The following is a 17543-nucleotide window of genomic DNA, read 5'->3' on the forward strand; positions in this document are numbered from 1 at the left end:
GGGTTAAGCCTCAGTCCAAGGCCACCCAGCTAGTAAATAATAGAACTGAACCCAAGTCGAGCTGCTGCAAAGATCTGATGCACTGGGTTATCCAGCCTCTCTGTCAAAGGATTCAGAAGGCAAAGGACCCGAGACGTTTCATATTCAGTGAACAGGCTCTCCAGGCCTCCAGCCTGGATGGGAATTGTGTTGATCCACATTGCCTACCTCCCCTCCCCATGGAATTAAGACACCTGCTTTCATGGCCCTTCTTAGAGATTCCCTGACACACACACACACACACACACACACACACACACACAACTGCTTTCATGGCCCTTCTTAGAGATTCCCTGACCCACCCACCCTACACACACACACACACACACACACACACACACACACACACCTTTCTGGGGCCCTGAAAAGAAATAAGTAGTTCCCTCTGTTGAGAAAAGAAAAGAACTCCAGGTCAGGACACCCAGGTTCTGTTGCTGTGACCCCGGGAGAGTTCCTTCTCCCTCCAGTTCTGTTTTCCAGGGGAGAGTTGGAATCCTAAATTTCAACAACCCTTTCCACTCCAAGAATGCTTGGTTGTGCGTTTGTGGGAACCTTTGCTGAGCCTCCCAAAGCAGGAAATGGTATGGGAGTAGGGGCTAGCCAGGATTTCTCCCCCTGGTTGGAATTAGCTGGTTCTTTCCCCCATTGGTCTGTGAGCCCCCCCGGACTGGGACTAGGTTTCAGTATGGGCTGTAACTCTGGCTCCTGGTAGAATCTGGAATGTGCCAGGTGCTAAAAAAGTATTTACCGTTGAATTTTTCCACCTTTCACCTAAGCGAAAAGACACTTCCTTCCACCAGGGCCCCCTGAGAGACAGAAGAAAGAGTCATAAAAGTTTATTATATGAAAGAAAGAACATGGCTTCTGTACATCTATTTACAGAACAGACAGACATATTTACAGCTGGGTGGAGGCCTTGGTGTCCATTGCGGGCAGATGCCCGGAGAAGAGTGAGGTGTGAGGACCCTCCCATGGCTCGAACACAGGGCACCTCAGCAGGCAGGAGAGAAGCAGAAGCTGGAGGGAGGAACAGGGCTCCGGTTCTTCCTGAAGGGAGACTTGGTGGGCACGTAGCAGGTGGGGTGGAGCCCAGGGTCCATGCAGGTCCCTGGAGGTGCACGGGAGATCCTGGTTTGGGCCCAGAATAGTTTCGGGCTGATCACAGTGTCTCTGGGGTGCTCTGGGGAGAGGTCTGTGCCCCTCTGTCCCTGTTGCTGCCCGCAGCTGCAGAGGGGAGGGGTCCGCGGGGGTCACAGCTCGCTGGAGCGGACAGAAGGTTCTAGTTTGTGGGACAGGGCAGTGAGGACCTTGTCGAACTTCTCATAGCGCCGGGCCTGGTTGCTGCTGGCACCCTGGCTGCCCCAGAGGAGGCGCATCTGGAATTCGGTGCTGAACACCTCCAGGAGCTCTGGCCGGGCCTGGAACCCTGCAAGGCAGAGCACAAGGGTCAGGGCACGACCCTCCAGCTGGGAAGGCTGGGGGTCCTGCCGAAAGCCCACACATCCCTCAGGGCCCTGTCCCTAAGGGCCTTACCCCCCAGCTCCACCAGGAATCCAACAAGGTTTGTCAATGAACATGACCACGTTTGCAACATCTAATATTTAAATTACTGAAGATAAAATATGAATGTCAATTTAGAGAGATTTTTCTTTTCTTTTTTTTTTGTTTTTTTCTCTAAGTTCCAAAACTCTTTCTAAGAAACATACACATTTTGCAAGTAAATTTTTGTAAGAAAAATTCTGTTCTCTCTAAAAAAAAAGAAAAAGGAAAACAAACACCAGGATGTTCTCACCACGTGCTTCTGGGTGATTGTGGGTGATTTGGTGTTTTCTTTTTGCTCAGCTGAATTTGCAATTTGCCTACAGTGAACTTTTATGACTTAAATAATGCCTAAAGCAGTAAAAGCTGGATTGCTTGAAGCCACTCTCTCTCCACTTCTTTAACGAGGGAGCTCTCCCTTTCGCCTAGACTGGGAGCACCTTGAGGACCACGCAGGTGTGTCTCAGCCCCAGGCCGAGCGCTTTGTAAACAAACTTGTAAAGTAATCCTGTTAGGAAGTCCACTTCACAGGTGAGAAAACAGAGGCTCAAAGAAAAGATACACAGCTAGGGTGCTCTTTGAATCATCTCTGTGTTCCTCCACCCCCACCCGGTGCCTTCACGAACAGTTGAACTGATAAGAAAGTGAAAAACAGGGATAAGGAAAAGGAGTCAGGGAGCGGGGCCGGACAGAGGAATAGAGAAATGCGAATGGAGGTTTGGAGGAAAGGGGAGAGCCAATCCGGTGGAGGGAGACCCGGACAGGGTGACCAGTGACCGTGTCACCCCCCAGATGCGACCTATGACTCACCCTGCAGCTTGACCTCTGCGTTGGTGTGATACAGGCCTCCGTGGTGGGCCACCGTGCGGGCAGCCTCCAGGTGGGCCAGCACCACCTCCACGCCGTGCTCCGTGCTGCCCCAGGGCTCAGGGCCCTCTGCCGGGGCCGAGTCACACTCCAGCAGAGTGATGAGCGGCAGCACATGGGGAAACGTGGTGTTGCTCAGCGGCGGGCCTTCTGCAGGGAGGAAGGCAACCGCTTAGAGACTTTGGAGGCCCCACCACCCGCAGCGCTCCCGGCCAACAGGTAAGGCAGCGGGTGGATCTGCCTGAGGTCCCAGGGCTCCCGACTCCCAAGACTAGCCCCTCCAGCTGACCCTGCTGCAGCCTTGGCGCAGCCCCGAGGGCTGAGCCTGGTCCTGACCGCTGCTCTTAAGGTTGCCGAGTGCAGAAAGGGAGCCCAAAGAGATTAGCCTGGGCAGAGCTCAGTCAAGCTCTCGTCATCGTCCACACCGGGAGAGTCTTTGCCAGCCCAGACAGGGAAGGGTCACACAGCAAGGTGGGAGAGGTACCTTTGCCCTCGTTGAGGCTCTTAAGAAATGGCTTGAGCTTCTTCTCATAGAGGATGGCACCCTCTGTGTGTCGCTGCCGAAGGGTCACCCATGTCTGCTCCAGCCGGGCAATCTGGGGAGAGCAGACTGTGAGCGCCCAGCCAGGGAAGGGACCTGCATGGGCCACAGGCCACCCTGCTGAGTGGACACCCGGATGTGGGATACTAGTTATTATCATGGTCATCTTTCATGTACCAGGGACAGTGCTGGCTGCTCTTCACATTCTCCCGTGAGGCCTTGCAACAGCTCATTTTACAGATGAGGGAACTGTGGCTCAGCGAGGGGAATGACTTGCCCAAGGTCATTGCAAAATTAGGTAGCAGAGCTGGGAGCTGTGGTCACTACTGACTAGGCATGGGAGAGCAAGTGTAGAGTGTGGAGGAGGTTCGGGCTTGGAAACAGACCCGCTTTTCAATCCCAACTTCTTCAGTCTCTGACTGTGTGACCTTAGGCAAGTACTGCTGTGCCTCAATTTCTCCATAAGTAAAATGGGACAATAAAGGCACTTCACAAGATTGTTCTGAGGAATCAATGCTTATGAAGTACTGAGTGTAGCACCTAGCATATGTTAAGTGCTCGCTAATAGCCATCTTATATTCTTGAAACTCATATAATGCTCCTCACTCGTTTTGCAGGTGGGTAAACTGAGGCCCCAAGAAGGGGCAAGACTTGGTCTTGGAGCAGGTCACCGCTTAGAGAACTCAGTTCTCAACAGTTAACCCTTTCACCGATGCTGCCTAAAAGTCACCAAGTTCTTCCCTATTCGAACGTATCCCAGGGCTCCTCCAGATACCGACTTCCTGAAGCCCAGCTCGAGATGCACCCCTCCGTACCTGGGCCATATCCAGGGCGCCCATGACCGCAGCGAAGCTGAACATGTTGCCCATCGTCCCCCGAAGTTCAGCCGCCAGCTGGATGGTCTTGTGTAGAAGCGCTGCGCGCTCCTCGGCGGAGCCCGTGCAGCCCAGGATGTCCACGGCCAGCATGATGGACATGGTGTGGAACCTGTCACAGCGGCCAGGGCCAGGTCAGAGGGGAGGGGTCCTGTTACTGCTTGTGGTTGGGCGCCGAGGGGCGGAGGGCCGAGCCCAAAGTGACAGATTGGAAAGGGTCAATGAGATTAGGGGGCGCGGCCAGAGCGAGGGAAAGCAGGCTAAGGGCTTCTGATTGGTCAGTGTAAATCATGGGCGGGGCCGGAGGCTTCGGAGCGCCAGGCTGAGGGGCTTGTGATCGATCAGTGGAATTCACGCGGCAGAACAGTTTTAAGAAAGAAGAGTAGCCAGAACTGATGGGCTGGGCCACGGCTCACGGAGTGTGATTGGTCAAGAGGGTGCAAAAGATGACTCCGGAGATAGGACTCAGGCTTTGGCGAAACTAGGATTGCTTGGAGCTCGGTACCGAGCAGTTGCGATTCGTCAATGGATAGAGGGCGTAGCCGGAACCCATGGGAGCCGGGCTGAGAGACTCTGATTGGCCAACCGGCCACAGCAAAAGGGCAGCGAGGTAGTCCGGGGGATTCCCCGCGAGCTCCCGGGTGCAGGTGCTTGCCTTACCTTTCCAGCAGGTCTAGTCGTAGCTGCCGGCCATGGGGGAGGGTGAGCAGCTCCATGCCCCAGCGGACTCCCATTAGGGTCTGCATCTCCTTGGTAACGCCCAGTATCCTAGCAACCTGCAAGGACGCCCAGAGGGCTGATTAATTTCCTGTCGCGGCTGGCCCAAGCCATCTGGGAGTCAGAGAGCTTTATCTAGGAGGGCAGCCTGGCTGGGATGATGAGTTTGAATTCCAGCTCTCACCCTCTGCCATGGAGCAAATGAACCTCATTTCCCCCTCATTTCCGTGAAATGAGGGATAAGTGGGAAAATGCCCAGAGGTGTTTGATATGGGCAAAGGTGACCAGGACATCTTTGTTCCAGAAGACAAACCTGAGACCCAGGGAGGGAAAGGATTTGTCCAAGGTCACACATTGGGCCTAGAACCCAGAACTGCTGCCTTCACACCTAGCACTCTCAACAGGGCAATATATCTGCACTCTTTTCTTGCTTCCTGAGCTGAGAGGCCAGTGTGGACCTCACATAAAGTAATCAGTTCCCCTCAAACTTCAGAGGGAGAAACTGAGGTGCAGAGAGACTCTGGGTCCTTAGATAGTCGAGAATCATTCAAAGGCTCAGGCATTGACAATTTAGGAGTCCAGGTTATGAGTTTTGCTTATTTTGTCCACTAGGGGGGGTGGGGGCAGGTAGTCTCGGCTTTTACATTCTCTGGAACAGCCAGGCTGACTCTCACCAGGCTCAAAAACTGCCCTCAGGGAGCTCTGGCTTTCAGCACCACCCAGTTCCAGTGCCGAACTAGAGGAAGCAAGAATATCTTGTGCTGTTGTTGTTGCTGTTTTTGTTGTTGTTGCTGTTTTTAAGAGAAAATGGAGGCCCAGAAAGGTAAAGTGATCAGCCCAGAGTCACACAGCAAGTTAGGGACAGCTATGAAGCCAGAAGCCAGACCCACTCACTATACTTGGGGAATTTAGATGCCAACTCCTCACCACCTGGACTCCTGTTCCAAAGCCACAGGACAGAGGCTCTCTCCCTGCCCCAGTGCTCTCCCAGCACCTACCAGGCAGTCAACCTTGGTGACATGCCAGGCCAGTGTCCGGGCGTCCACCTCCGCCAGCAGCTCCTTGACCTTGCGCAGGAGGCCCACCTCCAGTGGCCGATTATCCTTGGGGATCAGTAGTGACTGGAAGGTAGCTGGGTTGAAGGAAGAGGTGGCTTCCACAATGGGGGCTGTGAAGGCCCTGCCCCAGTCCCCCTCAGGTGCCCCATTCTCTGACAGTTCCTTTAGCCTCTCCCCATAGCTCCTGGCCTGCCGGCTGGAGGCCTCAGCTGCTGCCCACTCTCGGCTGCCACGGACAGGAGGCTGGAGCTGGCAGTAATGGCCAGAGTCCGGGTCACTGTAGCTGCTGAGCGATGGTGATGGGGAGGCCTTGCAGAGCGTGTGGGAGGGGCTGGCGTAAGGGCCCTTGTCCGACTCCCCAGGGGGCTTTGGGGCACTTCCGGGACACAGCTGGGGTTCACTGGAGCGGCGGGTGACAGGAGAGGCAGGCAGCGCTGTGGCTGAGGGAGCTGCAGGGGTGGTGTGGACACGGGTCACTGCAGGGAGAGAAAGGGAGAGGACTAGTTACCAGAGCTCCCCACCCCGTGAAGTTCTCCCACCCTCTTCCCAAAGGACAGGCTCCACCCACCCTATAGGGGTGATGTCCCCACCTCCCTGCACCCAGGCCAGGCCCGGCAGCCTCAGGTAAACTGACCAGGCCTCAAGGATACTCCCAAATTGCCTGGACCCCAGGAGTTTGCTCGCTCCTACCCTAAGGCCACTGCAGCCTTGGGGAACCACTGAACTACTTAGAGGAGCTTGCCGTGATTCAGGGATGCTAATAAGCACTTGCTGGAGTTCATTGTGTGGAATTATTTCTCAATGAATTAGCAATGATTTATTGAGTACACATGTGCCAGGAGCTGGCAACATGCTGGCCATATGCTGGTCAACGGCAGTGAAACCATCACCCAAAATGAGAGGTGATGTATATTGAGCTCTTCCTGCCTGTGAGATCCTTCTTTGTACCTTAGCCCATTTAACCCTAACATCCTGGGAAGTAAGTACTTCCACGATCCTCATTCTACAAGGAGAAAACTGAGGCTCAGAGAGGTCAACTGCCCTGCCTGAGGTCACTACCCAGCACGTGGGAGAGCTGGGCTTGAAATCCTCAGTCCTGGATACTTCGCTCTGCCATGTTGCTCAGAAAAAGTCTGATAAATCATTTGGGGCAAGGAATTTTAACTTTTACATTTGGGGGAATTGGTTCGAAGGCAAATTTGTAGTTATGACAGGTTGGCCAGCCTGTGTTTAGGGAAAAATGTGTGACAACCCGTAGAGACACTATCAGTAGTTCCGCTGTCTGGTTTTTAGTGTGAATTTTTGCAGGGCATCCCTCTCAGTAAAGAGGTAGAAACACACGTAACCACACACTGTAACAGAAGTCATCAAAGACAAACAGAGCACGTGTGCACACACAAGGTCACTCCCACCAGCTTCCCCCCACGGGCCCCTTCCCCTCCATTGGCCATACCAGTACTGTAGGCGGGGGAGCTGGGACTCTCGGAGATGGGTGACATGGGCGAGTGCAGGTCCGGGATCTGGTCCATGCTGAGGGCACAGTTGCGTATAGATTCCCGGGGGTGGGGCAATGAGGTGCTGTGGAGCAGATACCTTCATGAGCACAGAGCCCAGAGGGCAGGGTCCTCAGCTGGCCTTAGGACCCCCACCTCTGCCTCCATCCTAGACTGACTGAACGTCAGAGGCAGAAAAGGCTTGGAGAGTGTAGTACTAACTGGCAAATGTAAGACTGAAGCCCAGAGCGGGGAGTGTTTGTATAGTCCACTACCCACACAACCGCTCTCTTCCCTGAGAACGTTGCCTCCAACTTAGAGAACTGCCTGGGAAGCAGGCCTAGCAGAAAGGATGGGGAGCCTGAGGGAACCAGGCCCACCAGGCTGGCATCTCCTCACTGCTCCTACATTCTGAGGAGCGCCAGATCCTGGCACCATTATGGGCACTGGTTCTAAACCACAGGCAAAGGAGCTACTGCCCACGGAGACTCCAACCAGCAATTCCTTGGCTGATAGCACCCAGCCCAGGCCTAGGGAGATGAGACCTATCCAAGTGCTGGTGGCACAGGATGGCGGGTCTCTTTGCAAACAACCAGGGAGGCCATAGAAATGAGGGGTACAGACTTTGGAGTTGCAGACATAGTTTGAATCTCAGTCCTCCCACTCTTCAGCAAGCGGCTTCCCCTCTCTACACCTATTCCCTCATCTGTAAAGTGGGGTGTGCACAGGAGCCAGCTCCCAGAAGGACATGGGAGTTGATGAGCTTGGGCAGACAGCCCTCCGCACAGGGCCGGGTGCACACTAGAGCCTCAGGAATGAGTCCCTGCTGTGGCTTTGCCTGGCCTCGTCTCACCCAGCCCCAGAGGCAAACTGGGTGTCATCAAAGTGTTGCTGGCAATGTCCCATCCCCTTGCAAAGCCCTCTGCTCTGATGCCCGCCTTGGCCTACCTACGTGGGTCGGGAAGGAGAGCAGCAGGGACAGGACAGCACCCAGGGGTCCCCTAGGCTGGGGGGGTATCTGAGAGAGGGCCCTTTATGGGTAGGAACATGGTCATGAGAGGGGAGCGTCAGGGCCCAGGTAGCCGACTGGGTGTGGCTGGGGGCCTGGCTGTCTGCAGACCCTGCACTCAGCCCCTCCTCCTCCTCATTCCTCCCAGGTCAGAGGGGCTGGGCCTCCCACTCCTCACCAGCACTCTGATGACGGATACCCCCACTTGCCAAACAGGGAGACTGAGGCCTAGCGAGGGGTCCCCGCTTACCTGGTGGGGCAGCCATCGCTGCGGGTGACCTTGTCAGCGGTGAGCCCATCAGTCATGGTGACGCTGCGCCGCTTCATGTGGCTGCCCTTGGGGCCCGAGGGGCTGGCGGGGCTGGCAGCCTTGCCACTGCCCTGGCCCAGGCCGTAGCAGGCCTCCAGGTAGCGCAGCGGAAAGGTGCGGTTGACAGGGCAGTAGATGATGGCCCCGCTCTGCTCTGACACGGCCTTGCGGCTGCCCACGTGGTACCGCACAAGGGCGGGCACGTGGTCGAAGCTCTCCTGCTCGAACAGGTACTGGATGTGGGTGTAGCTCTCCCCGGCCTTCACCACCACCTTGTTGATTTTGAAGTGCAAGGCCTGGTTGCGCCAGCGGCACGTGAGCACATAGTCCCCCAGGCTGGTGAGAGAGTCCCGGATGAGGAAGTCGCCGTTGCGCTGCACCAGGGTCTCCGATACCTGCGGGAGGCAGTGATCAGGCTGGAGCAGGGCCGGGGCAGGGGAGGGTCAGACCCGGGATCTGGGGTACACAGGGAACAGAGATATCTAAAGCTTAGGAAGGGGGACACAGTGACCCAGATGTGGAGGCGGCAATTCAGCCATAGGCCCTGGGTCAGGTGCACAGAGGCTCGGGAATGGGAGGACACGACACCCTGGAATGTAAGGCACAGGGACACAGAGTCTGGGAGAGCTGGGGGCCGCCATAATCTGAAACTCAGCTCTCAGACCTGCTCCTTCTCAGGAGCAGAATGAATTCAGAGTGAATTCCCAGTCTTCGTTCCTTCAAATACCCAGTGCTCTCCCAGGACTCTGGGCCTTTGTACCTTCAGGCTGCCCTCTCTGCCTGGAACATCCTTCCCACCCTGCCCACTTGGTGAACTCCTGTCCATCTCTCACTGGCCTCTGTGCTCAGCACCCCCTCCTCAGGGCCGGCCCTCACTCCCTGATGGATGCTCTGTTCCTGCCCTTCTTCCACTGGGCTCTGACTGGACTACCGACCCTCCGGGGGAGCCATCACCCATTTTCTCTCCACATTCTTGGTCCCAGCACAGGGCCTGGCAGAGTCGATGCTTGACAAAGATCCATAGCATGAATGAAAGAGGGAACAGGTGACTATCAGCCAATCTGGGCCTCGGCACAGAAACTCAATTTTGCCAAAACTGAGAATCCTAGGCCCTGACACTCACTAACCAAACACACAAGAGGCCAATGTATAGACCCATGGAAAAAAACAGTTAAAAATAATAGTAATAATAATAGCAATAACAACACTAATAATAACATTGAGCCCGCCACGTGTCAGACATCAAGTTAAGCACTTTATAGGCATTGTTTCACTTATTCTCACAGCAACCCTTTAAGGCAGGTACTATCATTACCATCCATCTCATAGAAGAAGAAACTGAGGCTCAGAGAGGTGAAGTGACTGTGCAAGGTCACACAGTCAGTAAATGACAGAGTTAGACCTCATTGCAGTCCACTCGGACTGAATCCACCAAGCAGTGGGTCAGAGCCTCTTTGGGAGGGCCTGGCCGAGGTGGTGGGTGGAAACGTCTAGGGCTGAGGTCCTGCCCAGGGCCCACTCACCTCACGGGGAATGCGGCCGTGGTACCAGGCATGGCTGCGGAGATCTGTGCTGCTGAGTTTGAGTTCCTCCTCCAACTCCTTGTGCAGTTTCTCAGGAGAGGAGTCCAGGATGTACTTCTCCTTGGAGAACTGGGAAGGAGACAGCAAAGAGTTGGCATCTGGTCCCAAGCCTTCTCCCTTCTTCTCTCCCAACCCCTCCCCACCCCAGGTGAGTTGCTTCCATCCCAGGACCCTGGGAAAATTTAGGCACAGGTGCCAGAAATGTCCTCACCCGTGAGTCCCCAGCCCAGCAGGAGTAAGGAAATCTCAGTTAGTCCTACTGTGTACCAGGCCCTGTGCTATGCGCCAGGAGTAAATGAGACAGTAAACAAAACAGGCCCTGTCCTCAAGGAAGCTTGTAGTCTAGGCAGGGGAAGGGAAAGAGAAAGGAACATTTGAGCAGAATAAGGTCAGCACCACGGTACTGGACAGCGGCACAGAGCCGGGTTGCTTTTAGAAGACAGAAGATAAAATGGAAGTCAAGTGGAGTGGTCCAGGAAGCCTTCCTGGAGGGAACAGTAACAACAAAACACTCACTCTGCACCAAAAAGATCAAACTGATCTTGCACTGGGGAGAGGCAGGATTTCTACAGGTGGATCTGGGAGGTAAGGCTGCAGGTACCCAGGCAAAGGCAAGGACAAAAACATAAGGCTGGATGGATGAGGATACATTCTGGGATGCTGAATTATACAGTGGAAGGGTGGAGGAGGCAGCTATAAACAGGGAATCAGAGGCCCCCACACAGACACTTCTGCTGTCCTTTACAATTCCCAAGGCCCTTTCCTCCTTGCCATCTCAAGCAATCCTGGCCAGATGGCAAATCTGTGGCCAAGCAGGGAAGCCAAAGGTCACTCAATGAAGATAATGCCCAGGACTCCCCCCTTCCACCTGCCCAAGGGGGAGACTCCTGGTTTCCTGGTTACCATGGCCCTGGGTTGGATATCTAAGAGCAGAGGGAGGGGAGTTCCCGTTGCCAGGTGCAGCCCCACCACAAAGCCCAGCCCAATCCTGGCTGTGCCCTTTGAGTTCTCTGGGCCTTAGTCTCCTCCTCTGTAAAATGGGTATAATGATAGAACCTGCCTCATTGGGTTGCAAGGATGAAAGGAGACAATACTCCAGGGTACTGTGACTAGCCCATAGATGTCCTCGTCACTGTGAGGACATGCGACATTGCTTCCTCTCCCATTCCCCAACTCCAGGCCCCAAAGATGGCTGTTCTAGGACAGGTAGATCTGGCCCCAAACTGGCCAGACAGCAAGACAGATGAAAGAGGGCCTAGAGGGCCTGGCTTCAGTGCAGGTGACAATCGCTTTCCAGGACCCCCTACTCACCAGGGCCCGAGGGTCCTCTAATTCACTCCCTGCTTTTTCAGACCTTCCAAAGATCTCAGAGCCTAACTCTGCAAGCTCCATTCCCCACACCTCTGCTCCCACACTGCCTCAGTTTACCCCAATCCACACTGCTCCCAAGACACCCTGATCCCCAGCTTCAGTGATATCTATAGTCTCTGACTTCATTATTTCAATGATGACTAAGCCCCCACTTTGGGACAGGTCCTGTGCCAGGGGCTGAGGCCCCAAGGTCATCAAGGCAGGTGATCTCAGAGAGCCACGCAGACACTGACAAGCAATTCCAGTTTTCTGAATGTTCAGAGATACACAGAAAGCTCTGGGAGCAGCTAAGAGTGTCCTTCCTCATCTAGTCAGAGTCGAGTCCCAGAAGAGGTGATGTTTCCACGGAGGCCTGCAGAAGGACTGGATGAGCCCAGTAAAAGCATCAGGACAGGGACAGATAGGCAAACAGGTGGGCAGGGAAGAGTTTCTGGGAAGACAGTGGCAGAGTCAGGGCCCTGTAGGCAGAGCCAAGGTCTTGGGGTGGGGGGGGGCTTCAAAGGGGCAGAGGATGATGGGGGCAGGTGGAGCGGGGCTGTCAGGCTGCTGTGGGGAGCTGGGGTTTACCCAGAGGCCACAGCAGAGCCACAGAGGGTTTTTCAAGATTCAGTCTGCTGTGTGGAGAGTGGCTTAGTGCTTTCCAGGCACTGGCAGGGAAGGGCGGGGCACGGGGGTGGGGACTGGGAAAAGAGTATTTAAGTAGCCATTGATCAGGACGGGGAGGAGGGTGGAGGGGTCAGAGAGGATTTCAGATGGAGATCTGGGAGGACAATGAGACACTCTCTGAGGTGGGCAAAGCTGGAGCAGAGCAGCTTGGTGATGGGCCCACAAAACTTGGGGCTTTGAGGGGCCTGTAGGGCTCTGGGGACAGATGGTGGGGGTCAGCGATGGTACAGGTGCTCAGGAAAAGACAGGTCCTGGGGATGGGGCTTCTGTACGCCCTCTACCCAGGGTAGAAACTGATACCCCTGGGGCGCCTGGGTGGCACAGCGGTTAAGCGTCTGCCTTCGGCTCAGGGCGTGATCCCGGCGTTATGGGATCGAGCCCCACATCAGGCTCCTCCGCTATGAGCCTGCTTCTTCCTCTCCCACTCCCTCTGCTTGTGTTCCCTCTCTCACTGGCTGTCTCTATCTCTGTTGAATAAATAAATAAAATCTTTAAAAAAAAAAAAAAGAAACTGATACCCCTGAAGGGTAGGAAGGCCGAGGGCTGACTGAAATGGAGGTATCCTCATATATCTACACTTCTGTATGGAGTTCCCTATTCTTCAGGGTCCTTGGCCTCCCTCCCTATACCACACCACACCCTGGGGATGGAAGACTGGAAGTCACAAAGGAGAGAACACCAGTACCCCAGGTTTCTGGGGTTCTTCTCCTTGACAAAAAAGCATGTAATTGAGAACTCACCCCAGTTCCACGGCTGGAGCAAGATAGACATGAGGCAAAGAAGGGGAGTGGGCTATGAGGTAAAGAACCTGGCCACAAGACTCTGCCTACCACTGTGTGACCTTGAGTTAGTCATTTTCCCTCTCTGAGCCTGGGTAGCCTCATCTGTAAACGGGGCGGGGAGTGGGGAGACTGGACTCCACTTTTCCAGCCATAATCAATGGTCACAGGGAGATCTGGGGGAACCAACTTGGTCCTCCCACACACCCAGGGTTGGGGAACCCTAGGGTCCTGTGCCCTCCTCCTCCTCACTCTCGACTAGGGGGTCCCCAGCTCCCAAGACTGGGAGGCGGGGAGGGGGTGGGAGTTGCGGGCTGGGGCGCGAATGCAGCATCCTTGCGCTCGGCGCACCGCTATTGGCCAGAGATGATCTCACCGCCTCCCCGCCTGCGCGCGCCTGATTGGCCGGTGCGGGGATGCTGCGCTCCGCTGCCGGCGGGGCCGTCATTCAGGCGGGCTCGGAGCGTGTGTGTGAGCCCGGGGGAGCGCAGAGGTGACGCGCCCGGCGTCCCCCAGGGGGCTCCGGAGGCAAAAGCGCAGAGATCCCCGGTCAGGGTCTTAACCCCTAACCCCCAGCCCGCTCCCAGCAAGCCCCCTCCAGCTTCCTACGGTCTGGCAACCCCAAGCAAGGCCATCCCCAGATGATGCTCCGCAGAGGCGGGGTCCAGGTCCTCCCCTCCACCCCCTTCCGTTTAACCCCTTCACCGCCGCGGCGCCTATCCGCACTGCCCGGCCGGCTGGGCTGGGAGTCCCGCGCCCCGAGCCTGCCCCAGCCCACCTAGAGGGCGGGAGAGTGGCGGGCGCTCTGGCCCTAGCCCCGGGACCCGCAGCACCCGTTCAGCTTCCCGCCCCTCACTCAGCCTTCGGACCCCAGCCCGGAGCTCCCGGTACAATGGGGAGCTAGGCTGCCCGGGTCAGCCGCAGGGGCCGGAGCGCACGCCGGAGTACCGGCAGGACGCCGGGGACCGCAGCTCCCAGGACCCAGTACCCCAGCTCAGCTCCGCCTGCGGAGGAGGCAGGACCGAAACGGCAGCCCCTCAGCCTCGAGTCCCGAGAGCGGCAGCCTGGACCCTCACCCTGCGGAGCGGCCGGTCGCCCAGAGGTGAGGCTGGGGCGACCCCGCCCCCTCCCGCAGCCCCTGCCCCTGCCCCGCCAGACCCTGCGAGGCGCCACCCGGCTGCGGCTCCCGGTCGCCGGGCCCGGGGCGGAGCGGCCGGAGTCCCAGCCCGGAGCGCTTGGCGGGGCCGAGCCGCCCCCTCACCTGCACCTGCACGAAAGAGCCGCGGTAGAAGCAGCAGGCGGCGGCCGATAGGGCACTCCACAGGCTGCACCGCTCGGTCATGGTGGGGCCGGGCGTCCGGTGCCGGGCCGGTGCGGGGGGCGGCGGCCGGCGGGGCAGGGGCGCGGGGACCGACCGGGCTGGGCACCGGCTGCGCGTGCCTCTCAGCGGCGCGATTACCTCATCGCCTTAGCGGGGGAGGAGCGGGGAGGCGGGGCGGGGAGACCCCACCCTCCAGCCGGTCAGGGGAGGGGAGGGGGCCATTGTTCCTCCCTCCGCCCGCCCCCGCTCCCCGCCCCTCGCCCCCTGCGCTCCAGCCCCGCAGGGCTGCCTGGAGTCGGGGAAGCGGAGCAGAGGACCGTCTAGGGGGGCGGTCGCGGGGGGTGGGGGGCAGAGGGATAGGGTGGGGATGTCTGGGCCCGGGAGGGGGGTTTCCTGGCTCCCCCGATTCACCGTACCCTTCACTGACCCGGAGCAGGCAAAGACTTTGAATTAAATCATATCTAAAGCTGGAAAAAGCCCTGTATGCATTTGACCAAATCCTTTGTGCCCTCAGGAAATCTCTCAGAGCCCAGGCAGGATTTGTCACCTGAATCAGGGACTCGATCGAGAATTGCGGGAGGCTAGACTGACAGACTCTGGGGGTGCAAAGAGTCAGTAAGGCTCAATGCTTAGGACACCAACGTGGGTTCAGCTAGCCCGGTCCCCACCTCCACCCCACCAGCCCCTTCTCTTGGAGCCTGGATTCACTCCTCTGGAAAACATACCTGTGCTGACCTAACAGAACCCTTCTGAGCCTTGGCTGAGTCTGATGCACATTAAGTTGCCGAGCATAAAGTAAGTGCTCAATAAATGCATGTTATTATCGCCAATTGTCTTACAGTCTGGACTTTTTGTCCTAGAATTAAGGGGGAGCCGTCACTGACTCTGCATCAGTCAGGCCTAGGGTACAAATCCTTTTGACCGGCTGTGTGATGTTAGGGAGATGAGTTCACCTCTCTGGGCCTCAGTTGTTCCATTGTTTTCCACAAATACACCTGAAGCTCTGACCATGGAGTGTGGAATTTTATGGTCTTCGAACTTCAGAATCCTTGACTTGGAATCAAATTATTCACACTGTGGTCTGAGAACCCTGGAGTTCTGGAAGCTAGTACCTCTGGGCAGGAATGGATTGTTGGTAACAGACTATTGATTCTACCACCGTCTGAGGCTTGAAGCTAAAACTAATGTTCTTTTGACTTCATCCTTTAATTAGTTCCAGTGAACAGGTATTATTTCTTTTATAGTATTTTAAAGTATATTTTTAGCCCCATAAACTAAAGGAAAAATACAAAGCTAATAATCCTCACAGGGATCTTACTACCACCAGTGATGGAGATCTCACTACCTTGCTAGGTATCTGAAAACTGCAGGGTGCTAAAATGTATGTCCCCTGTGTCTACCCACTGGCTTTGGTGCCGGTTCTCCCTGAGCCCTCTGTCCCCCTGTGGTTAAGGGCTGAAGAGCCAGGGCCCAGATTCCAGGAGCAGCTCAACTTGTCACAGCCCTGGGCTGCACTTCCCTGGGCTCACTCAGCTTGCTTTCTGACCTTGCCCACACTTGCCTCTGCTTGGACCACTCTACTGTCTATCTCTGCTTGTCTTTGCTCCTTTTCAGCTTTTCCTTTGGGGACAGGATGTTGGTGAATGTTCCTGGTCAACTGTAATGGCTTGGTTTCAATGTCTCCTCCTTCAGAAAGCCTTCCTTGATCTCCCCCTCCCCATAGTCCAAGCTGAAAGTCATCCTCTACCTGCTGAGCTCCAATGGCTTCCTATCTGAGGCTTCTGATGATAGCGAGGGGCAGATATCCGAGCACTTCCCATGCTGCCTCATGGCTAGTCACTTACACAGGGCTTTATAGGCAGTATCTCGGGGGATGGAATGTCCACAGGGTCAGGAGCCGGGCCAGCCGGCTCTATTCCAGGCCCAGCAACCCTACTTATAAGCATGGACTCATTGAGCCCATAGCAACCCTAGTTGGGAAGAGCCACTGCTACCCCATTTCATATAGGTGAACACTGAGGCTCAGGGAAGTGACCCACATACCCAAAGTCACGTAGCAAGTAAGTGGCAGATCTGGGACTAAATCTGCTGGATTACAAAACACGAGGCCACACCACCATGTGATTCTCTCCTGGTCCCCACGTGAACCAGGAGCCCTTCGAACACGAGACCTGATGCTCCCAGCCCTCTGCTGTCCCTGCCATACTTAGCAGGGAGGCTGGCTCTGTGTGCTCCTGGAGGTGAAAGGCCAAGGACTCTGTCCATGGTCTTGGCATCAGACAAAATTGGATTGCAGTCTCAGTTCTGCCGCCTAGTAGCTGTGTGACTGTGGGCAAATCACTGTGCGTCCATGGGCATCTCTGGGCCCCAAGTTCTCTGTATGTACATGGATACAGGAAGGCCTTCCCTGCTCAGTGATGAGGAAGGAAGTCAAAGACCTCATTCATGTACAGAGCTCAGAGCTGTCTCCCCTCCAATGCTGGCAGCCAGCACAGGGCTCTCTGCACACAGTAGGCTCACAAGATATTATGTTACTCTTTTTATCATCATTGTTTCAAAGGTGCATTCTCAACATTCCCAGTGCCCAGGACAAATTAAGCTTGTGGTAAATGGGAGCTGGGCCCATTCTCTGTGATGAAAACTGAGCTATCTTTTCTTGCTCCCACCTCTCAATACCAGCACATGCTCAGAGAGCAGGTGGGATTGGGGCTGCGCATGGAGACACCCCAGGGCCCAGGGCAGCTGGCAGGTTCGGGGCGGGGGGGGCAGGTGGTAAACGATGGGGGTTCCTGGGTTTGGGGCCAGGATAGAACGATGGCAGGCATGGGAAGAAAGATCCTTGGGAGTGAAACCGAATCCCAAGTGCCGCCCCGACCCTGAAACCCTCTCCTTTTGGGAACAGGCAGTGAGGTCTGGCCCCAACAAGCCTCAGAAAAGAACTCTGCCCTTCGTGGAGCAGGCTCTGAGCCGTCCGCTGACTGCTGCTCGGCCCTGCTTACCTTCACATAGTCTCCACTAGCCTCTGGCTCTCCGGCGACCCTGGAAGGAGAGAGGAGAGGTGAGTGTCCCCAGCCCTACCTGGCTCCCCAGCTGCCAGCCTCTGCCCACCTGTGTGATGCCAGCACCTGGCCCTAGTGTCCCAGAGGGCTCATACCAAAGGCAGGCGGGGGCATCACAGCTGACAGCACTCACTGGAACCTGATGTCAGGGCTGCTCCTCTGCTCGCCAGCTGTGCCACCCTGGACAGGTCCCCTCACCTCTCTGAGCCTGGGTTTCCTACCTGGAAATTGGGGATAATGACAGCCTCTGCCTCATCGGTTGTTGCAAGGACTCTGGGAGCTGATCACTGTTACATGCCTGACAGGCTTCCTGAAT

General features: G+C 56.1%; 1 protein-coding gene across 3 annotated transcripts in view; it reads right to left on the reverse strand.

Annotated features, from left to right (window-relative positions):
* Nucleotides 1-860: 860 nt before the first annotated feature.
* SH2D3C (SH2 domain containing 3C) overlaps nucleotides 861-17543 on the reverse strand; it is a 28966-nt gene continuing 12283 nt past the window's right edge. For all 3 annotated transcript variants that reach the window (XM_008698729.2, XM_040631939.1, XM_008698730.2), the window contains 10 exons: nucleotides 17168-17207; nucleotides 9972-10100; nucleotides 8389-8843; nucleotides 7090-7214; nucleotides 5577-6112; nucleotides 4522-4637; nucleotides 3802-3973; nucleotides 2930-3041; nucleotides 2389-2595; nucleotides 861-1465 (listed from right to left, as the gene is read on the reverse strand). In XM_008698729.2, the coding sequence (XP_008696951.1) occupies nucleotides 1290-1465; nucleotides 2389-2595; nucleotides 2930-3041; nucleotides 3802-3973; nucleotides 4522-4637; nucleotides 5577-6112; nucleotides 7090-7214; nucleotides 8389-8843; nucleotides 9972-10100; nucleotides 17168-17207 (2068 nt within the window). In that variant the 3' untranslated portion in view covers nucleotides 861-1289. The remainder of the gene's footprint in view (nucleotides 1466-2388; nucleotides 2596-2929; nucleotides 3042-3801; nucleotides 3974-4521; nucleotides 4638-5576; nucleotides 6113-7089; nucleotides 7215-8388; nucleotides 8844-9971; nucleotides 10101-17167; nucleotides 17208-17543) is intronic.

This window comes from Ursus maritimus, unplaced genomic scaffold (assembly GCF_017311325.1).
Source record: "Ursus maritimus isolate PB19 unplaced genomic scaffold, ASM1731132v1 scaffold_17, whole genome shotgun sequence".
In the NCBI taxonomy this organism is placed as follows: domain Eukaryota; kingdom Metazoa; phylum Chordata; class Mammalia; order Carnivora; family Ursidae; genus Ursus; species Ursus maritimus.